The sequence below is a fragment of the Larus michahellis genome, chromosome W, assembly GCF_964199755.1.
Source record: "Larus michahellis chromosome W, bLarMic1.1, whole genome shotgun sequence".
Taxonomy (NCBI): domain Eukaryota; kingdom Metazoa; phylum Chordata; class Aves; order Charadriiformes; family Laridae; genus Larus; species Larus michahellis.
The window spans coordinates 22,981,907-23,004,038 of NC_133929.1; the positions used below are offsets into that span (position 1 = coordinate 22,981,907).

General features: G+C 39.9%; 1 protein-coding gene across 3 annotated transcripts in view; it reads right to left on the minus strand.

The window, feature by feature from the left end:
• Positions 1-8,267: 8,267 nt before the first annotated feature.
• LOC141735436 (rapamycin-insensitive companion of mTOR-like) overlaps positions 8,268-22,132 on the minus strand; it is a 122,636-nt gene continuing 108,771 nt past the window's right edge. For 2 of the 3 annotated variants that reach the window (XM_074568192.1, XM_074568193.1), the window contains 3 exons: positions 16,630-16,753; positions 15,568-15,706; positions 8,268-15,403 (listed from right to left, as the gene is read on the minus strand). In XM_074568192.1, coding sequence (XP_074424293.1) covers positions 15,329-15,403; positions 15,568-15,706; positions 16,630-16,753 — 338 coding nt within the window. In that variant the 3' untranslated portion in view covers positions 8,268-15,328. Of the gene's footprint in view, positions 15,404-15,567; positions 15,707-16,629; positions 16,754-21,449; positions 21,801-22,132 lie in introns of all 3 variants that reach the window. The other variant, XR_012584722.1, reaches the window with a different exon arrangement.

Below are 22,132 nucleotides of genomic sequence, written 5' to 3' on the forward strand. Positions count from 1 at the left end.
AGTTCCAAGTCAGCACAAGAGTTTTTTTTAATCTTATATAATATTTACTTACATTTACATTCTGAAATTAATTTTTACTAATTTATATCTGCTTCTCTTAGACCAGCAGAAAAATCTTAGACTGTATTTCTTATTTGCTTTTACTACTTCAGTAAAACACCTTAAAATACATTTGCATATATCTTATGTTTTATAAGAGCTAACTCAGATTTTCCCTTAGCACTTTATCCCACTCCACCTTTCCAGCCTTGGGAAGAATGCACAGATATAGAAATCACATTATATTGGAAACACTGAAACAAAGGAATTGAACTCTTTCGTCAGACTGAAGTGCTCCAATCCGATGGGAAAGTAGAACTGGTATGAAACCTGCATTTCATACACAAAAGCATAGCAAATATCTTTTTGATTTGAGATTAAAAAATAATTCCCCAGCAATATGAATACACTCTAAATCTTGTGAGCATGTTGGTGTGTCTGTTTTCTGGATTTGTTTGCTCCCAAGCTCTACACTGATCATGTAGTCCACATGGGCAGCCATTGCTGGCAGTAATTCATATTCCCAACACTAGCAATACTGCTGTCTAAAGTATACGGTGTGACTGGTCTGCATATGTGGCTCTGTCCTCTGCTGGATGGGTTCTGAGATTTGTTGAAGCATATGAAAATACTTATGGGCCTTATAATTGCTGTTAGCTATTGCTAATCTTTATTTGTCATGTTTTTATGACTCTTATCATCTTACACACAAATGGTGGAGAGGCATGCTGAAGGCTTGCTTTATATTAGTCCAGGAGCTTTCTGTGTACTGTTGACTGTACTTGATGATAGTGTGTCTGATTTCTAGTGAGGGAACCCCAGAACAGTTTTTCTTCCCATCCTCTTCCACATCCTTGAAGATGTAGACTCCTTGTCTTGTTCCACCTCTTTCACGAACAGTGAGGTTGATTGATTCTTTGCATACAAACTGTGGTTTCCCTGTAGCCCTAAAGGCATTATGAAGATCAGGAGCAAGATGTGTTCTGTCTTTAGCATTGCCCAAGAGCTGTTTGATCAAATGGCTGCTGCAGTTTACCATTTCAGGAGACCGTTTAGAGGAGATGCTTAAAAGCATGCTCACTTTTTGACTCTTGATGGAACTCACCCTGCCTCTTTGGAGGGAGGGAGGAAAAGGTTGGGGGAAAAATGGAAAGAAAAGACAGCTGTAGATGCTGTGCATATGTCTAGAACAGCATCCTACTTGCATGAACTGAGTAAGAGATCCAGATTGGGTGAGGATAAGGTCTCAGTAAATTCCCTCTTTGATGTAAAAAGTAGTTATTTGACAGGTTATGAGTGACTCCTACTCAAACAGTTACACAGAGATGGCTTGCAGACCTCTTTTTGGATCTCCCAGTCTTTGGATCTTGTGCATATCTTTTTTTTCTTTCTTTCTTTATTATTTTTATTATTGTTCCATGATTATCTTTTCCAAGTCAAGCTTAACTGGCTATCATAGGATCTAGAGGAAGAACTATTTTTTTCAGACAAAAGCCTCTTCTGTTTTTCTGTCTTGCAGCACAACAGTTCAGACACACATCTCCATGATGCCAGCATCATCCTGGGTGGACTGCAGCCATACATTGAATACACAGCTAGAAATACATCGAATACATCCCCATACACTATGGGGCAGCTAAGCATTTCTGGAGGTGAAGTCAATGGAGCAAAGCCATAACCATCAGAACAAAGGAAGCAAGTATGTCCGGCCTATTGAGAAGGGAAGCTTGAAGGATGTTGTTCACTTGCCATCTCTATTTGCTGCTACTCTTCTGCTGTGTAGCTAAAGCAGAGGCCTATTGCATGTATAAAAGTAGAAGCGCACTAGGAAAACTTTAAAAGGTGGCTTCTTAAACAACTGTCATCCTACATACCAGTCTCTTTCATTTCATCTAGTGCAGGCCGTGGGAAATCCAGATGACTGGGAGGATGGACAGACTGAGTTACAGTGTTCTGTGAAGGCTGGAGGAACTGTGCAGAGGTGGGAACAAGCACCTGGAAACTGCAAGCAAATAAAGTTTTTTCTAGGGAAATGAACCAGTCATTCATTCATAAAAAAGAAAGAAGGGAGCAACAAGCTAAAGGATAATGTTTTGGCAAGACCTGTGAGTGATGGGGAAAGAGAGGTTTTTGGGGGTTGAATTTCTTCAAATGGAAGGAAGCAGTTAATCCTTTCTGAGCCTAGAGCATCTTTATTTTGCTGTATTTATTGCAGCTCCATCAAGGAAACTGAACATCTGAAGAGAAATTATGCAGGTTCTGGGGGGGTGTAATGTCACCTTGTTCTGGAAGGTGAGACATGGGTACAGAAATGGAAGCAAAACCCTTCATAAAGGGGTTGGAAACTACTCCCATGAACTTTAACAAGTTTGTATGCACTTAATAGTAATTTGATATGAAAATGTCTTTTAAGAATTTAAGACAAATATTATATATAACATATTTCAGAATGTATGTAGCTATATGATGGTGTGCTGTCCTGGCATTTCAGACATGTATACTTCTGTTTTTCTAAGCATTTTAACAAGAAAAATCCCATTGCTGAGATTTCTGCATTTGCATTTCAACCAGTATATGTATGCAAATAAGTATTTATATTGTTACAGAAATAATACATCAGAGTAGTTATTTTAAGTTCTAATTGCTCTTCTCATATTTTTTCAGCAATATTTAGTAAGTAATTGGTGTCTACCCACATAATTTTTTTCCCAGCAAGCACCAAGTTTTTGATCAAATGGAAGAAGTATTTTATATGAAGTAACATGGGAAAAAGTAGAAGATGGCTTTAATCCTGAACACGTCTCCTTTTCATTAGTCCATAATAGCACGAGGATTTCCATTGGTAACCATCCCTACAGAATCAGTATCATGGCAAAGAACAATGTTAATTATTCACTTCCTTCAGTGTTGATCATCCCTGGAGCTACAGGTAACAGTAGGAGTATTTTCAGTTAAACTTAGATTTCTGTTATGAGAGTTTTGTTTCCACATATTTTAAGTGAAGTGATAATTTATCATCTTGGGGGAATAAATTAACCTGGCCTGTTAACTCATATCACTGCTATCTGGAAATTATTACTGTATTTTTTCCTATAAGGTGGTAACTGTATGCATATTAAGCTTAAGTGCTTTGATCCATCCCTTGCAACAGAAAGTCTGTTTTCCACAGAATCTCCACAGAGCAAAACACATTTAGCCTTAAATTAGGGCCTCAGACCGTGAGGGTGCAGCCAATGCCTTGCAGGGATCTCTTGTGTGTGATTAGCCTCTTGTGTCTTTCTGTTTATGACTCCAAGTTTTTGCAGTTGAGTTCTTTTAATGAATATATAGTAATAATTACTGGATATTTTTTGAGCTGTCAGCTTTCAGCACACAAAGAGATCAGCTTTCAGAATGTGAAAGAGCCCATATGTCTGATAGTGAGGGACCGCAACTATTTTATTGTTTTAACAGTTTAGCACATAAACTATATTGACCTTCATTTATGAATCATAGAATCATAGAATCATAGAATCTTCATGGTTGGAAAGGACCTTTGAGATCATCGAGTCCAACCATACACACACACACAAAAAAAACCAAAAACCCCAAACAAACAAACAAACAAACCCAACAACCTACAATCTCTGCCCTTCAGAGCATGCCCTGAAGTGCCACATCTAGACGTTTCTTAAATACCTCTAGGGATGGTGACTCAACCACCTCCCTGGGCAGGCTGTTCCAGTGCCTGACCACTCTTTCTGAGGTCTCATGCAGGAACATAATAGAGACACTGTTTTGTTCATTTCTAGGCACCGAAAAAACGCTCAGTGGCTCAGAGCTTGAAGAAGAACAGGTTAATGGTATAGCATTTTTATTTCCTGGGAGACCAGACATACATATAACTTATATTATCGATTGGTGTAACTTTCCAACATTGCAGCCTCGTGATTTGCAGTGGAAGAGATTTGGGCCCAACACTTCCAGTGCTCTGATCGACTCAGGTGAAAGCTGAACAATTTCTGATGTCTGTGCAGCAATATTTTATGCTGCGGGCATTAATTTAATTTAGGAAACAAATCCTGTGGAATATTGAAGTCTGTGCAGTGCAAGTGTAATTCTTCAAAAGCATGTGGTGTCATGTTTTGCCTAGCAGATGAATTAGACACCACAAATGTGCCAGCACCATTAAGCCTTGGAAATCAGCACAGTATTTTAGCAAAACCTCTTCTGAGTAGCTTGTAGTAACAGCTTAAAGGAGGGTAGTGAAGTTAATGGAGTTAAAAATCTTTTAGCAGGAGAGATGCAAAATGGAACTCTGCCTTATCTGTAACATGGGTCAGGAGTTTAGATTCAGGCACTGTGCAGTGAGAGGTTTAGTGCTCTCAGTGTGCCACAAAGAATGTGTCTCGGCACCATTCCTTGATTAAGGACCAGTTGTGGTTTTTTTTATCCCAGTGGTGGCCATTAAACCTAAATCCTTTCTGGCTGTATAAAAGTCACTCTGATATACTTCTGTAGCTGCAGGAATATAGCCTTCCTGGAATCTCTCGAGCTGAGAGTTCACTTTGGAATGAAACATGTTTGAACAAAATTTGACAGAACACATTTCAATATGCAATAAATAAACTGTACCTCAATTCATACGAACACATGGGAGCCTGCATCCTCACTGAAGGAGAGTGTGGTAACAGCCTTAATGGAAAAAAAAAATGCCATTCAGTTCCTCAGTGGGTTGCAGTTGGTTAATATGAATGGGAGTGGATGTCAGTGAAGATAACATGGAATCCTGATGCATAGGTATATGTCTACATTAAACAGTCCAAAAGATGACCTTTGTCTGTGCCAGAAATGGAAATGAAATTATCCTGCTCTTTGATGCATTCAGAGTCTTGAATACTCTGGGGCAACAAAATTATATTAAAAAAACCAACCCTAAATTCTCTCTTTCAGACACAATACATGTGTTCAATTCACATTATGTACACTAAGAATTGGCTTACTCTGTGTCTTCTTCAGTTGCTTTAATAGCACAATAGCACACACAGAAGATTTCTAATGGATTATAGACCACTGTAAAAAGCAGTTAAGTAAAAGCAAAACCAAAAGACAAACTATAACCTATTTTTGTAATCAGTTCCACTATTTTCTAGCTGCTTTTGTTCTGGGGGTGAGATACAACTTCCACATCTATGGATCTGTTGCTAATAGAGCCTCCTTATTGGAGAATAAAACTGGTTATCTCTGGAAGCTACATAAGTTGGCCACATATTTAGGGTTTGTGTATTTGCTAAATTCATGTCATAAACAGAGGAATTCCACAGCCTTCCTCCTGTAACTAGCTAAACATGTATTTGCTGTGTTGTTTCTGTATCATCAGTGAAGCATTTAAAAGTCATAAAACAATGTACATGGCCTACATAGGGGATGCTTGACTAGTGCAGTGACCAGGTAGAGCCCACATTAGGGTAGCTAAACTAAGTTATGATTAGCAGTCACTGCTTTGTGTATAAAGTGGACTGCATGAAGGCCCTGTGAAGTTGACAGGGGTTTTTTGGAGCACTTTTGCTTTGTTCAGCTTTTAAATACAAGACATAAACAGAAATACCACATGGGAATTCAGAAGTTTTTCAAGTGAGAAGATAAACATTCTTGAAGAATAATGGCAAGTTTAACATGAATTTCCTTTCTTCCAGCTCCTCTGCTTGACCCTGTTGTGGAAAAAGTTGAACTGACTTTCAATGCAGCAACACTATCTTGGGATTCTTATCCCACAAATGAGTCACAGTCTGGTTTTGTAAGAGGTTATCATGTTTATGTGTTGCTTATGCAAGAGAATTGCAATTTGAAAGGATCACTGAAAATGTATTATTTTTACTTTTTCCATTCTTTGCTTAGTAAAGTTTCAGAGAAGTATTTTTCCTGTTGGCTACATTTAAAAATGAGTGACATTTATTATACAGAAATTAACATAATTTAATATAATAATTTAGTGGAAAAGTCTCCTTTTGATATTCACATGACACTGCAGTGAACAGTTTATATTCTTCAGTCTGTTACTGCAAAAAGTGAAAGCATAATCGGAGAATAAATTAAATCTTTTGATAGAATAGGTGATATTTCCAGTGTTACTGTTCAAGACACGACACTGAACACAACACACCATACCGTATGATAGTGCACTTTGTTGAAATCTGTGAACTGTATCCACCCACTCCTCCTGCCCCTCATGTCCTTCTGCTGCAGGGCACAGCAGTGATGCACTTGCTGGCCCTTGGGAGGATGTAGGGGGCTCTGCCAGGTCTGGCTGGGAGGAAAGGATTGGCAAAAGGCTGCTTCTCCTGGTTTGAAGGGCCTACAGCTGCTTGCCTCTATGATGTGTGCAAGGGGGTTGCAAAAGTAGTAGCATGTCTTTACCCCTGGCACACATGGGGCTGCTGCCATTTTTGCTGCTGGTGTTCACTGAACACTAGCACCAGAGGGAGGAGTCCATACAACCTAACAGCTCGTGCTACTGCCTTCCAATTGCTAGTGTTTCAGACTAAAAACTGCACAGATCAAAACCCTGGGAAAGCCTTTAAAATAGAGGGACATGGTTCTTTCTTCAAATGTACTCGTATTGAACTTACTTAAAAAAGAAATCTCTAATACTTTGACAAATTCCACATAAAATATAGGTTCTGCTGAACATTCTGTAAATATGTTTTCCTTATTTTCTGTTCATTTAACTTCTGTTCATCAAACTAAAAAAAAAAAAAACAAAACACTTTTAGAAGTGCTTGAAGTAATTGCTCCCTTTCCTTTACTCTGGGCTTCTTTCATAATTTTTTTGTTTTGTTTCATGATTCTCCTGTATCAGTTCTGAGAAAGTACTGAAAATAAGTGACTGCATTCCTGACATGCTAGCAATGGACAATAAGGCTGAAGCCCAGAAATTATATCCATGGAGCCAGTTGTCTTCAATGCCAACAGAAGAGAAGATTGATGGTCACAACTCTTCCTGGATTTTACCCTAATGAAAATGAAGAGAGAGCCTTTACACCCACATCTACACCTCAGACTCATACTTGGTTTGAAAATTTTGCTTATTCTTCTCATCTTGCAGTTGAATCTGACCCCTATCAAATACCAGAGACACTAGAAACAAGCATGCCAGACCTGTCAGTAGTGCTGTACCAGCCACACTGCTACTTCTATATTTTTAATGAAGATGCTGCCGCATCACCCAGAGAAATAGCTGGCAGAAAGGTAAGTCTGAGATAGATATATGTCACAAACAGCTGTGCACTGCCTAGGGAGGAGGCTTTGATGTACTCTCTTCCATTGAGTCCGTACAGTGTTTGGGTTACACAATATAAATAAGAGTTTCTGAAACCACGACTTCTGTTTTGATGAAGGCTTTCGCAAGCCCAACTGCCCTACTTCTGTTAACACTGCAAAGTTGTTGCTTCAGGACTAGCTTAAAAATAGCGACTTGTGCACTGGAATGATGTGTGCTATGGTATCATCACAAGTTACAGGCATTATGTAAGATTTACAGGCCAATGTTTTGTGGCCTATATTATGTAGAGGGTTAGATCACAGAAGTTCATCTTAGCCTGATGCAAAGAACTACTATATTTTGCAGAGGTTAAAAATTTATTCAGAAAGAGGGCCAAGTTAAACAAACAGGTAGGTTGTTGTGCTCAAGAAGTGTATTTCACTTGCAGTATTCTGTGCACTTACTATGTGCTCTGGGCACCCCTAGCCAGCGTGTATTGTGCAGCTGTGCATGGAGCATTACCTGGCTTCAGAGTATGCCTCAGAACAGTAACATCAGCAGGGGGTGGTGGTGGTTGGGTTGTATTTCTCTCTCAAACGATGTGAGGAATCAACATGTAAGAGTCACCTGCATTCAATGTGGTGCATTACTGAACAATTAGAAGGAACTTTGTCTTTGCTACAAGTGCTACCCTGTGCAACAAAATCCTATGATCTTCCTGCTTTTACTTCACCTGTCTTCCAACTACACTCGGTGGGTGAAAGAGCACAGAAAACAGATTTTTATAGTACAGGCCCCTGTTAGTAGGCTGCCACTCTCATTTCTGGTAACTGCAGCTCCTTACACTTCTGCCTCCTCTGCCTGGAAGAATGACCCTTTAAAATCCTAAACAAAATCCTCTTAACTAAACAAAGAAATGTAGGGAGTTAGTTCCTTTCCACTTGTTTTTCCAGCAGGACGGCTGTTTGCAGAGGTGTTATCATGGCACTGTCTTTCGTCTTGTGCACATGAACTTTACTTCTTTTGGCATTAACCCTTGCACTTATGTAGCAAGCTCCAAACAACCAGGTAAGTAAACATGGTACATCATATTCAGGCTGCATATCAGCTAGATTTTTCTAACACTACATTTGCATGTGTTAAAACAAACAAAACAAACCTTCTTCAGCTAGTGATAAAAGGCATTGCTAACTTATTTCAAAACTCAACAAAGACATTCTTCTTGATACTATACTTTTTATCTTGCAATATTTGCAGAAACACAAATTGAGTACCATCGATTTTTATTATAACTCTCAGAATCCCTACAGTAGGCAGCAGTGGCACCATTTGATTCCATTTTGATTCCATGTCATTCCATTTTAATTCTTAAAAATTGTATATTTGTAATGAAGCAGAACAGCTGGAATTGTATTTAAAAGTCTCATCAGATTAACATCCATATGTGCAAGGAAGCATTTGGTTTTGCCTAATTATGATGCTGTTCAATACAAGATGAAGAATTATACATGAAAGACCTGAGTCTGGAACATTTCACAAATATAAGACTTCAACTTGGAGCACAGAATAATCAGTTTTCAAAAGCAAAAAAAATAAGTGTTTTTTTACAATTTGATCTTCAGCTGAGATAATTTGTTAAAATGCAGTTACTCTTCTTCCCTATGTTTAACTAGCTAATCACACTTCCTAAAAATTAAGCAGCTGCAGACAGAAATGAGTTTTGATACTGAACCAGGTTTTATATTGTTGCTTATATATAGTATTGTAATGTTGATGATCAGCATTGCCACAGGAAAAAACCAACACAATTTTACATAGACTTTGGCTGAGACAAGCATTGACTGCAAGCAGAAGGAGAAATCTTGAGGCAGACAAAGGTAAGGTACATACGAAGATAAAAACACTAACTGTGCTGTGTCCAAGTGTAGGTTGCGCACAGATTTACTTGAGAAGTAGAAAAAAAAAAAAAGTATGGTCTTCTCTTTCAGCCTTCAGACAGTCGAGTAAGGAATCATGGTTGGTCACATCTAGCTGAAATGCAGTTTGACTGAGAATAGGGAAAAGTAAGAGAACAGGCTGATGCTATTTGATGGCAACATCCCAGAGAAACTTTATACTACTCTCCTCTGAGTTATAGTGAATTTGATATTTTTCTTTATGAGTGCTAAACACCACACTATCTTTAGGACTTAGAAAAACATTTTCTTCTCCACAGTGTTTAATCACATCATATATACTTGTGTAGTTTAAAAGCTTTATTGCTGGAAAAAGTGCCAAGCAAGCTGTTTTGCCACAACCAAAATAAAACTTCCTAGCTATGCATTTCAAAAAAGGCCTGTTTATTTAAAAAGGCTTGAAAGGTATCCTAAATCGAGAGCTACACATCTAAGGAATTCAGATACAGAAGTCAGTCAAAAAAGTCAGACTATCCCATGAAACATTTTAAATTTCAACATGCTGTAGTTCCTCATGCCAGAGGACAGCTGTAACAAGGCACAATTTCCTATGTCTCAACTGCTGTCACTGGGGCTTGGCTGCAGGGAGTAAGAGGGGGGTGTGTGCATGTGCGCGTGCGCAAGGGGGTGATTGTAACCAGTAGTGCCTTCTTGATGGTGGGGTGAGACACTTTGGCCTGGTGGGAGTTCCCACCTCAGCCTTGGCAGAGGTAGCTCCCGTGGTCTTTTCCTGGGGAGATTTTGCTCTGATGAAATTTCATTATCTCGAAGCAAAGAAATAGTTTGCTTGGTGATGTGATGAGAAGTTAGCTCCTCTTTATAAATCTTTCTGCTTGCTGGTCCTGATAGGTGGTGTTTCATGAAATTACCTGTGCTTAAAAGCACACAGTCAAACAGAGGATTCCAAGGAACACAATGCCAAAGTCTAAGGATACAGTCTGGGCACTAGAACTAAAGATTAGAAAAGGATTTTTGCATAGGGGGGACATGTATAATTTATTAAGACAGCTGTCTTACATTAATGGTTGAATGATTTCAAAATGGAAAACTATTTCTGTCATTGTTTGTTTATAATTCAATTTGTTGTCAAAATGCTAATACTTAATGTGCAACCATCACATAATGGAAAATAATTAATTCTCAGTATCAGTACTCTAAGTTTTTAAAATTTTAAAATAAAAATGGTGTACAAACTATGAAACTATTTTTATAAGACATCTTACAAAGCATTAATGTAAAATAAATCTTTTGACCAAAAAAATGTTTATTTGGAAAGCTTCAGGTTGTTCTAGTTACTAATTAACTTACAAATATAAATAAAATTCCGACCCATTTCTAGCGGTGAGAGGTACATATGAGAGCAGAACAACTTTAAGAAGTTTAAAGGCATTTTATTAACAATGCATCCCTTTGATAAGATTATGCTTCAGGAGGCTTTTAATGCCCATTGACGTGAACTGTATACACTACACAAAAAAGGAAAAAAACCACACACAGAAAAAAATCAAGGCGGGCAATACCGTTTTGGGACAAACCTCTCTTTAAATTATACACATCTCAATGCAATATTCTAATGGAAAATATATAAATACTTTTTCTTTCTATGTTACAAGTATACAATATAAATCAGATTTCAATGTCTGTTCAGTGACCTACAACCACTAGAACCTCCAAATATGTAGCAGCGTGTTACTAAATAAAAAAAAAAAAAAAAAAAAGACCACACCGGACAGGGAGAATAAGTCTTGAGATTTTCCCTTCCCTCCTCAGAATGATTAATTTACATCATCTCTTGCAATGCAGTTTTAGGGATGCTGACAGACCAGCATTGGAACAATTTTTCAATTAAATCTAGAAGACATTTGCCTTTCCCCCCAAGACATTGCATCTTGTGCTGAAACATCCTATTCAGTGTCAAAATGGCATGTTATGCTTTTTGGCATAAATTACATTTCTCCAATAAAATAGTGTATTTTACAAAGCAATTCAAGCAAAAATGTGCGGTTTCTGCATGCTGTGGCATTGATATCCATCTATGTTACAATAATAGTCCAAAGAAAATCCACATTCTTTACTGAACATACAAATCCATTGAAAATAAAACTATCCGGGGAACCAGAATCAGGAGTTAAACAAAAACCAAGGAGATGGGGGGCTTCTAGAGAAATACAAACATGGTTTCTAGCATGTCCCCAAAGGTCTTTTACAGTTCTCAGATTTTACTCTCACCTAGTATACCTTTAATAAGTACTTGATAATAGAAGTGCAACTGAAAAAAAAAGTTATGGGCCTTGCTTTCAACTGGCTCCATAGCAAAGCCCCGAATAACAGGACTTCTGTGCAGCCCTGCCAGGAGGCAAGCAAAAACCTCAGAGATGCTCTGAAGTCTGGCAAGAATTCTTCCACTGCGATTGCTCAGCTTGAGCTCCCACTTACAAGGTAACACCATCTTCCTGAAGTCCAAAAAGCCAAATACCAAGACCAGGACATAGATTAAGAAGCAGCAACAACTCTTTCATCTCTCACTAGGCGTTGATTATTACCTATTTCTCAAATAGCTATCTTTCTCTTCAGGCACCTAGTAAAGGTGCTATAGGGTTTTTTTCAGCTTCTCACTGCAAATTACAACTCTCGTTCAAGACCACTAGATATATTTTGAAATACGATGACAAAAAGACAAGTGGTATTCTCACTGCTGCCTTTTTAAATGTTTATAAGGGCAGCTTACCTCAGTGTGCCAAGCCACTGTGCCCTAAACTACTGAATACTTTAGCACTTCATTGTGTCTTGGGAAAAAACATCACTACCACTCAATGAGAGCACATTTAGGGTACATGTCAGGTCAAATAAGAACTATCAGATGAAGAAAAGTGACTGTTTCAAATACAACATGACAAGGGCCCAACATACAAGTTAGGCACCTCAAAGCCTGACCATCTCCAGCTCCAAGTGATGTCCATGACAGCTGGGAGCATTCAGCATCTCTGAATTTCAGATACTCTCTCCAAAAGGATGCTCACAGCACACAGCTGTGTCCCCCTCCCCACTCAGTGGAGAGAAACAGGCTCTTGGGGAAGTAATTTGGAGCCCTTTAGTTAGCTCTCTGCCCTTTGGAAAGGGCTATCCCTTTCCACTGACTGTAAAAGCAGACTAAAAATTAGCCAGCTAATGTAGTAGACTAAATGCGATTGGTTTCACAACCTCAGAGCAGTCTGAGTATTTTGTGTTATCATATTTAATCATTCAGTTTTCTTTGCCACAGCAACCAAATTGTATTTGTATATAGTGTAAATGAATGCTATATGTTTTGCCATCTGTTCCACAGTATTACAAATAGTTACTATTGCAAAAAAATGCAAAGCAGATAGCCTGTCAGTTTCCCTTGCTACCCTTTCTAGGGAAAGTGGAAGGATTCTTTGTTAAGGTTAATATAAGCATGAATTTTATTTACTAGTTTTCTTTTGAAGTTTTATCATGAAGTGAATAAAACCCCAAAATAAGAACTTTGAAAGGGATATTTTAAAGAAGAAACTGATAGAATTAGAAATTCACAGTTTATAACTAGGCCGATATCAAATTCCTTCAATAACAGTATCCCTTCATTTGTCAATTAAAATGAAAGTCATGTGAGCTTAATATGTAAATTAATTCTAGAAATGTTGTATGTTATGTACAGTACAGACTTTACATCCTTGATATATACTTGTTGAAATCTACTGACACTCATACACTTTCAGGAAAAGAATATATGTTTTATAACTGAATTTGCAGCAATAATTCATATGTCAAGTTTCTGTTGTCATGGATCCCCACACAAGCGAATACTTCAGAACACATAAGCATTTCAGGATGGAGAATCTTTCAAAAGTATATTGACATTGCTTTTGCTTACTTCCTATGGCACTTTCTACATTAAGTGCTATGGATTAAACTGGGAACAAATGAACAAAGGTGTTTTTGATTTTAAATACAGGTGATAAAATTTGTTTATTTTGCTTTAAATGCAGAAAAATAACATGGAGTTGTTTGATGTAACCCCATCTAGTTATTAAAACCAAATCTCTCATACTCTAGACTAACTGAGGTAGTGTTTGAAACTACTGTATGAGATATGGTAGCCCCATTTGGGGGGAAAACTACATTATTTCCTTTGGAGTTTATACCACTACGTGGTCTACCGTGACTGACATTTTGGTTTTACAGAAGCGTTTATTTCTTATGACCAGAAAGGTCCAATAGTTACTGGTGTGGTATGTTTTCAGAGCATTTCAAACATGCCTTGACACATAGATATATTATTTGTGTCACTGATCATAAAAGAGATGAATCAGTTTCTTTTTGCTGCTCCTTTCAGTGGGAACTCATGAAAAGATAATCTCAGGAATTAAATTTGACTATGAGCAGCAGCTTACAATCTGCTTTACCAGAACCTGATGGCATGCAGTGCACATAAGAACTCAGTGAAGTGATAGCTGCAAAGCAGTGCTTATGTGGCAAGATGAAATTTCCAATAAGAGCAAATAAATAAATAAATTCTACATTTCACTAAGAATCATGTTTTACTGATCACGGGACTACTTATTGAAATCTCCAGTAGCATAGCTAGTAAGAACAGGGTTACAAGCATCAGGATAAATTTCACTTATCTTAAGTATTAATCTGACAATTATAAAAAAATCATAAAAGTGAATGGATAAAAATACGTTCTACCTCAGTACAGTCCAGCTGAATTATTCACCTATATCAAAATCAAAGGGTAATCCCTTTATTACAGGCATTCTAACAAAGGTGGCCATGCTACTGTATATATATATTTGCATATATTTATATTATCTTCACATAAAGGCTTCTGAATCTTTAAATCCATTATAAAAGTGATGGGGATTCTTACTTTTTTTTTTTAAGCTTGCACTCAATTTAAAAACCTCACTAGTAACGTGCTAGACACAACTATTTCAGTCAATAACTGAATCATGTAACTTTTGCAACAAATGTCAAATGCCAATCTAAAGTTATTATTACTGTTGCTTCAAAATTTGTTAATTAAGGCTTTTCACCACAATTATTAATACTAGCTGATGCTTGATCACTAATCCAAAATTCAAATCAAATCTTTGGTTTTATAAAAGACTGTTTCCATGGAACTTGGAAAATGCTCATATTATGTCTTCTCACAAAAGCAGCAATGATTAGGTGTCTTCAAGCTTAGTTTATACAGTATTCATTTATCTGATACAAAGCATGCTTTTTAAAGGTTTTTAGTTAAGAGTAAGACCAACATTCATACTATATGAGCATGAGCATAGAAACTGCAAAATACATGCATATCATTCAGGGAAAACAATCTGATTTCAGCATTTTAAGTTTAAATGGTTTGTTATTTTTAAATCAAACTGCAGTGGAAATCCTTAACTGATTCAGATAAAATAAGTGTACATAACTGTAATGAAATTGTAGAGATTGCTAATAAAATTACTTACATTTATAGTAATATTAAAATAACTTAAAGGAAACCTCAGATTCACAGAGGCTTTTCTTTCTGTTTGAAGTTACAACCCCCCATGTAGTACTATAAACAGTAAAAGAAACAACAGAGAAGGGCTAACATTAATCCCCTGGTGTCCACAATTACAGCATGGCTCCCCATTGCCGGCAATGGAATGCACCCTCCTCATCTCTCCAATTCCTGGTATCCAGGGGCTAAAAAGCAAGGCATCATTCTGCTTCTCTGTAACAGAATTGTAAGTCAATCTTAAAAGATGTCTCTGCGTGTTGTCCCTTTTTTATTTTTTTTTCTTTTTAAGTTATGATAAAAAATTAAATGAAAAAAATTGTGGAGGTGTTCAGTGCTTGGCTCTTGCATATACTAGCAATTACTATTATTAGAACTACAGTAATGTTTAATAACTCCCCAAAGGGCTCAAAAGACGGGGCAGTAATTGGTTAAGGAAGAAAAAGTTTTCAGTTCAGTCTTCAGGTACCAGTAGCTTCTGGAACAGTCTAGAAGGTGATGCTCCAAAGCTTTTTATCCAGTCAATCAGATTATCTGAGGATTTCAGAAAGTCTATATGCAATGCACTACATGAGACAGAGGTCAGGATTCAGATGATGTATCAACTACTGGCTGTTTTGTTGGTGTTGCTAAAATTGCTTCTGCTTCTTCGTGCATCTAAAAGAAAAAGATAGATGAAGTAGTAATGTCATCAGAGATTTTACTAGAAAAACATCATAAAATGGTTTCCTTTAAGACACATCTGAAAGCATTCAGAACATGAAACCTGCACACAGCTGGCACATTTTGGTGCATTCAATGCATCTGAACTCTCCACTTACTTGTACAAACTGTACATCTTGAAATAGCTCCTGAATGAATCTTCGAGATGGAAGTCGAAATGTACAATGTGCTAGCAAGTAGGACACCTCAGAGTAAAGGCATATGTCATCAAATGCTTGGGGATATTTCTCCTTAATTCTGATCAACAGGAAAGACAAAATTTTAAGTTCCGAACAGATTTCCATCATATTTTTAAAAACTGTTCAATTAAATTTTGATTGTCATCATTAACTAAGTAGAACTCTTCAGTAATAGGCATTATACATTCTGGATTTGACAAAGCAATTTATCATATTAATAATATAATAATCTCATATTAATGAGATGAAACAGAATATATCATTTCAAAGTTGTACAGAATCTCTGAGATCACCCAGTCTTAAAATAATAGATGTAGAAAGAGAACAGTATATCAAAGAATAGGTATCCACATGTACAGCAGTAATAAAAAAAATATGAAAAGCTAACTCAATTACCTGTAAGCATTTTTAAAACTGAAATGAGCATTTCTGCGTTTTCTTTTAGCAGTTTTATGTCAGTTTCCAACATCACTAGTCTAGAAACATACGTTTTTTATTATAATGTGTGGTCTCTGGATTTATGTTCCTATATTTTAACATGAGTTTTTCTATAAATTAATTCCAGTAGTTGCACTCTTGCTTAAAGCAGATTTGTGTTTCTCAAGAAGTTCCTTTCAGATCGTTATTCTGGTTATCTGATATATATATATTATTTAGCACAAATAACAAAAAAGAATTATAATTTATTTTTTAAAGATTCATGACATACTGGGTATGTAATGAAACATCACTACAGTTGAATTACTGATTTGAAAAATAACGGGTAAGAGTAAGAAATTAAAGACAGAAAAAACACATTAAAAGAAAAATTCTTTGCTTAGCTTTTACATTACATTCAATCATCCCCAGTAACTCGCAATAATACCTGCTTGACAATTTTTTGAGAAGTCAGAAATAAGGTGAAACGCTATCTCAGAGATCTTAGAAAATACATACGTACAACTAAATGTTGCTAAAACATCTGAAGTGTATTTAACTTACGTCAGGAGTCCAGTTTCATGGCCCTTAGTTCCTACTGAACTACTCAAATTGATTACTAAACGTAAGACTTCTTTCCGCAGAAGTATTCTGCACACTGGTGTATCATCTGGGATTGATTTTACTCCTGGAACAACAAATTCAACAGTATGGAGTTTAACCAGAATAGTCTTTGATTGTGCTAATCTTATACCATATAACTCTGTTTTAGAATTACACACACACATACAAGTACCTATTTATGTACATATTCTGAACTACTGTACTGGCTTTGGCTGGGATAGTTAATTTTTTTCATAGAATGTGTTGGGTTGGAAGGGACCTCAAAGAACATCTTGTTCCAACCCCCCTGCCATGGGCAGGGACACCTCCCACTAGATCAGGTTGCTCAGAGCCCCATCCAACCTGGCCTTGAACACTTCCAGGGATGGGGCATCCACAACTTCCCTGGGAAACCTGTTCCAGTGCCTCACCACCCTCATGGTGAAAAACCTCTTCCTAATGTCCAGTCTGAATCGTCCCGTCTCTAGTTTTAATCCATTCCCTCTAGTCCTACCATTACCCGACATCCTAAAAAGTCCCTCACCAGCTTTCTGGTAGGCCCCCTTAAGATACTGGCAGGCCACTATAAGGTCTCCTCGGAGCCTTCTTTTCTCCAGACTGAACAACCCCAACTCTCTCAGCCTGTCTTCATAGGAGAGGTGCTCCAGCCCTCTGATCATCCTCGTGGCCCTTCTCTGGACACGTTCCAGCATGTCCATATCTCTCTTGTAGTGGGGGCTCCAGAGCTGGACACAGTACTCCAGGTGGGGTCTCACGAGAGTGGAGTAGAGGGAGAGAATCACCTCCCTCGACCTACTGGCCATGCTTCTCCTGATGCAGCCCAGGATACGATTGGCTTTCTGGGCTGCAAGTGCACACTGACGGCTCATGTTGAGCTTCTCGTCCACCAGCACCCCCAAGTCCTTTTCTTCAGGGCTGCTCTCAAGCCAGTCACTGCCCAGCCTATATCGGTGCTTGGGATTGCCCTGACCCAGATGGAGGACCTTGCACTTGGTCTTGTTGAACTTCATGAGGTTGGCATGGGCCCACCTCTCCAGCCTGTCAAGGTCCCTCTGGGTGGCATCCCTTCCCTCCAGCATGTCAGCCACCCCACACAGCTTGGTGTCGTCTTGTATGAGGCTATGTTTTGGGTTTGTGCTGGAAACACCAATGATAATGCAGAGATGTTTATCAGTTATTGCTGAGCAGTGCTTACACAGAATCAAGGCCTTTTCTGCTTCTCACACCACCCTGCCAGTGAGTAGGCTGGGGATGCACAAGAAGTTGGGAGGGGACACAGCCGGGACAGCTGACCAAAGGAATATTCCATACCATATGACATCATGCTCAGCAATAAAAACTGGGGGAAGAAGGAGAAAGGGGAGGACATTCAAAGTTATGACATTTTGTCTTCCCAAGTAACCATTACATGTGATGGAGCTCTGCTTTCTTGGAGATGGCTGAACACCTGGCTGCCTATGGGAAACAGTGAGTGAATTCCTTGCTTTGCTTTGCTTGCGTGTGTGGCTTTTGCTTTACCTATTAAACTGTCATTATCACATCTCAAGACTTTTCTCGCTTTTACCCTTCTGATTCTCTCTCCCATCTCATCCAGGGGGAGCGAGCAAGCGGCTGTGTGGTGCTTCGTTGCCAGCAGGGGTTAAACCACGACAACTACCAACAAATATTCCCATTAAAATTAAAACAAACAAAAAATATTTTCATTAATTTTAACATGGAAATATTTAAAAAAGCTAAACTAGCATTTCATAAATGCTGTATGACATTTAGAAGAATCTGTGAGATTCAATTACAGTGCTGTCTCTATCACTAAATCATGTTGCAAACTGGGTGATTACCTGCTCTGTTTGTATCAGATACTAGCGAAGTTAGCAACCACCTACTTCATAAGAAATTATGATAATTCAAAGTGTAAAACTGTCCTGGTTCCGGCAGGGATAGGGTTAATTCTCCCCAGGCTCCAGCAGGGACACAGGTATTCCATCCCATTCAAGCCATGCCCACTCTGAGCAGCTGTATCCAGGTCTGGTGGGTGAGCAGTGGTTCCGTAATCGTGTTTGTACATTCCTCTGTCCGTGTTACTGTTGTTTTCTTGTTCCCTTTTGCTGTTCGGTTAAAATGCCTTTGTCTCAACCCAAGAGTCTTGCCTTTTTCTTCTGATTCTTCCCCGTATTGGGAAAGCTCGATTGCGCGGCACGTGGTTCTTTGTTGCCATCTGAGGCCAAACCACGACAGTCCTTTTTGGTGCCCAACGTGGGGCTCAAAGGGTTGAGATAACAACAGAATCCAACTAGAGCTTGAAAAAATGAATGTGTTGTGTGCATTTATTGTATTAGGTAAATAGGTGCTGGTCACCATGTTGCTTGGTTTGTTCTCATGGCTGTGTTATGTAAATTCCTATATGGCTTATGTACTGCCTGCGATGATTTTTGTTACTTCTGGGAGAGGGATGAGGATTATCATTTTGCTGTCCTGCGCGATATCAGCTTATGATATGATAACATCACCGTTCAGACAGTTACTTTGGGGCTTTTATGTGGTGTTGCTGTCCTGTCCGTACCTTGGGCATCGTCTCTCAGAATTTATTAATAATTACACCCAGTCTATGGGGGAAACAGGGAGGGACACTTTCCCCAGCTCTTTCGCCTCCCTATTCTCCTTCAGGCCAAGTATGACAGCTTTTGAGAATCTTGAATATCCTTGGGATACACAAACCAGCCTGGTCCTATTGTTATGTCTCCTGAATACGTTCCAGGTCCTGTTTAGAATTAAACAACTATTTAAGACTACCACCCAGAGATCTGCCCTGAGGCTGGATAGTCAGGGATGGCATGGCATGTGGGAGAACATGGGCAGGCACCTAGAGAACTTCTCACCTCCAGTGGTCTGGGACTTCACCCCTGATAAAGTGGTAGAATATCTGAAGGGAAAATGCTGTGACTATTCCAGAGAGGCACAACTCACCACACTGTGTTGGGCCCTGGCCAGTATCTACCAGGCACTGGTCAGTGTTACGCAGCACCCTCAGGGGAAAGAGATGGGAGACCAGACTGACAGACACTGTGGCAACAACAACCACGGTGACAGCCACTGCGGCTACTCCAGCCCTTGTGGCAGGCACTGCAGCTGAACCAGGGAACCAACCCGTGCCAGTATCAGTTGCCCCCATACAGAAGTAGTAGTACACGAAGAAATCAGTTCGCTTAGCAAGGGATGACGATGAACCAGGGCCATCACAAGAGCAGGAGGAAGAGGCAGAACCAGAGATAATCACCTGATCCCTATCCCTGAGTGAGCTGCGGGATATGCGAAAAGATTTTAGCTGACTTTCAGGCGAGCACATTGTCACCTGGCTGCTTCAGTGTTGGGATAATGGGGCCAGTAGCCTGGAATTGGAGGGTAGGGAGGCCAGGCAGCTGGGATCCCTGTCTAGGGAAGGCGGCATTGACAAGGCGATTGGGAAGAAGACCCAAGCCCTCAGCCTCTGGAGGCGACTCCTGTCAGGCGTGAGGGAGAGGTACCCCTTCAGTGAGGATGTTGTATGTCAACCAAGCAAGTGGACTACCATGGAAAGAGGCATCCAGTACCTGAGAGAATTAGCCGTGCAGGAGATGATTTATTATGACTTGGACAATGCACAGTTACCCACAGACCATCGTCATATGCCAACTCACTGGCAGTAATGGAATGGAAAGGTGAAGAGGGACCAACGGTGGATGAGGTAGCTGGCTGGCTCCGGCGATATGAAGAAAGTCTCTCTTCCGCCCTTGTCTCAGCTGTGGAGAAACTGTCACAGAAGGTCCAGCCACTTGAAGGGAATATGTCCTACTCCCCACCTGTATGGGCCAGCATCTCAGCTATTAGGAGCAGGCATTTCCCCACTCAAGAGAGAGAGTACAGAGGGTACACACCACGAGGCACCCTGTGGTTCTACCTGCGTGACCACGGAGAGGACATGAGGAAGTGGGATGGACAACCTACTTGGATCCTGCGGACACGGGTACAGGAGTTGCAAGGAAGGACAACCACAAAAGGGGATCCCTCCAGGAAAAGTGCCGCCCCAGTTTCCAGCGGGCAGTTCCCCAGACAGAGCAGAAGGCCTGATCTTGCTTCTGATCCTCTTGAAGGAACTTCCAAGTCATTTATGCAAGAAGTGAGTAACGGATACTATGACCAGGATTAGAGGGGCCCTGCCTCCGGCCAGGTGGGGAAAAGGGACAACCAGGTTTATTGGACGGTGTGGATTCGATGGCCTGGCACATCAGACCCACAGGAGTATAAGGCTCTAGCGGACACGGGCGCACAGTGTACTCTAATACCATCAAGCTATAGAGGGGCAGAACCCATTTGTATTTCTGGGGTGACAGGGGGACCCCAAGAGTTGACTGTACTGGAGGCGGAAGTGAGCCTAACTGGGAATGAGTGGCAAAAGCATCCCATTGTGACTGGCCCAGAGGCTTGATGCATCCTTGGCATAGATTACCTCAGGAGAGGGTATTTTAAGGACCCAAAAGGGTACTGGTGGGCCTTTGGCATAGCTGCCTTGGAGACGGAGGAAGTTAAACAGTTGTCTGCCTTGCCTGGTCTCTCAGAGGACTCTTCTGTTGTGGGGTTGTTGAGGATCGAAGAACAACAGGTGACGATCGCTACCACAACAGTGCATCAGTGGCAATATCGCCCTAACCGAGACTCTCTGATTCCCATCCATAAGCTGATTCGTCAACCAGAGGTTCAAGGAGTGATCAGCAAGACTCACTCACCCTTTAACAGTCCCATACGGCCAGTTACGAAAATCTAATGGAGAGTGGAGGCTAACTGTAGACTATCGTGGCCTGAATGAAGTCATGCCACTGCTGAGCACTGCCGTGCCGGACATGCTAGAACTGCAGTACAAACTGGAGTCCAAGGCAGCCAAGTGGTATGCCATGATTGATATAGCGAATGCTTTCTTCTCAATCCCTTTGGCAGCAGAATGCAGGCCACAGTTTGCTTTCACTTGGAGGGGCGTCCAATACACCTGGCATCGACTGCCCCAGGGGTGGAAACACAGCCCCACCATTGGCCATGGACTGGTCCAGACTGCACTGGAACAGGGTGAAGCTCCAGAATACCTGCAATACATTGATGACATCATCATATGGGGAAACACAGCAGAAGAAGTTTTTGAGAAAGGGAATAAAATAGTCCGAATCCTTCTGAACGCTGGTTTTGCCATAAAACGAAGTAAGGTCAAGGGACCTGCGCAGGAGATCCAGTTTTTAGGAATAAAATGGCAGGATGGACACCATCAAATCCCAATGGATGTGATCAACAAAATAGCAGCTATGTCTCCACCAACTAGTAAAAAGGAAACACAAGCTTTCTTGGGCATTGTGGGGTTTTGGAGGATGCATATCCCAGATTACAGTCTGATTGTAAATGCTCTGTATCAAGTGACCCAGAA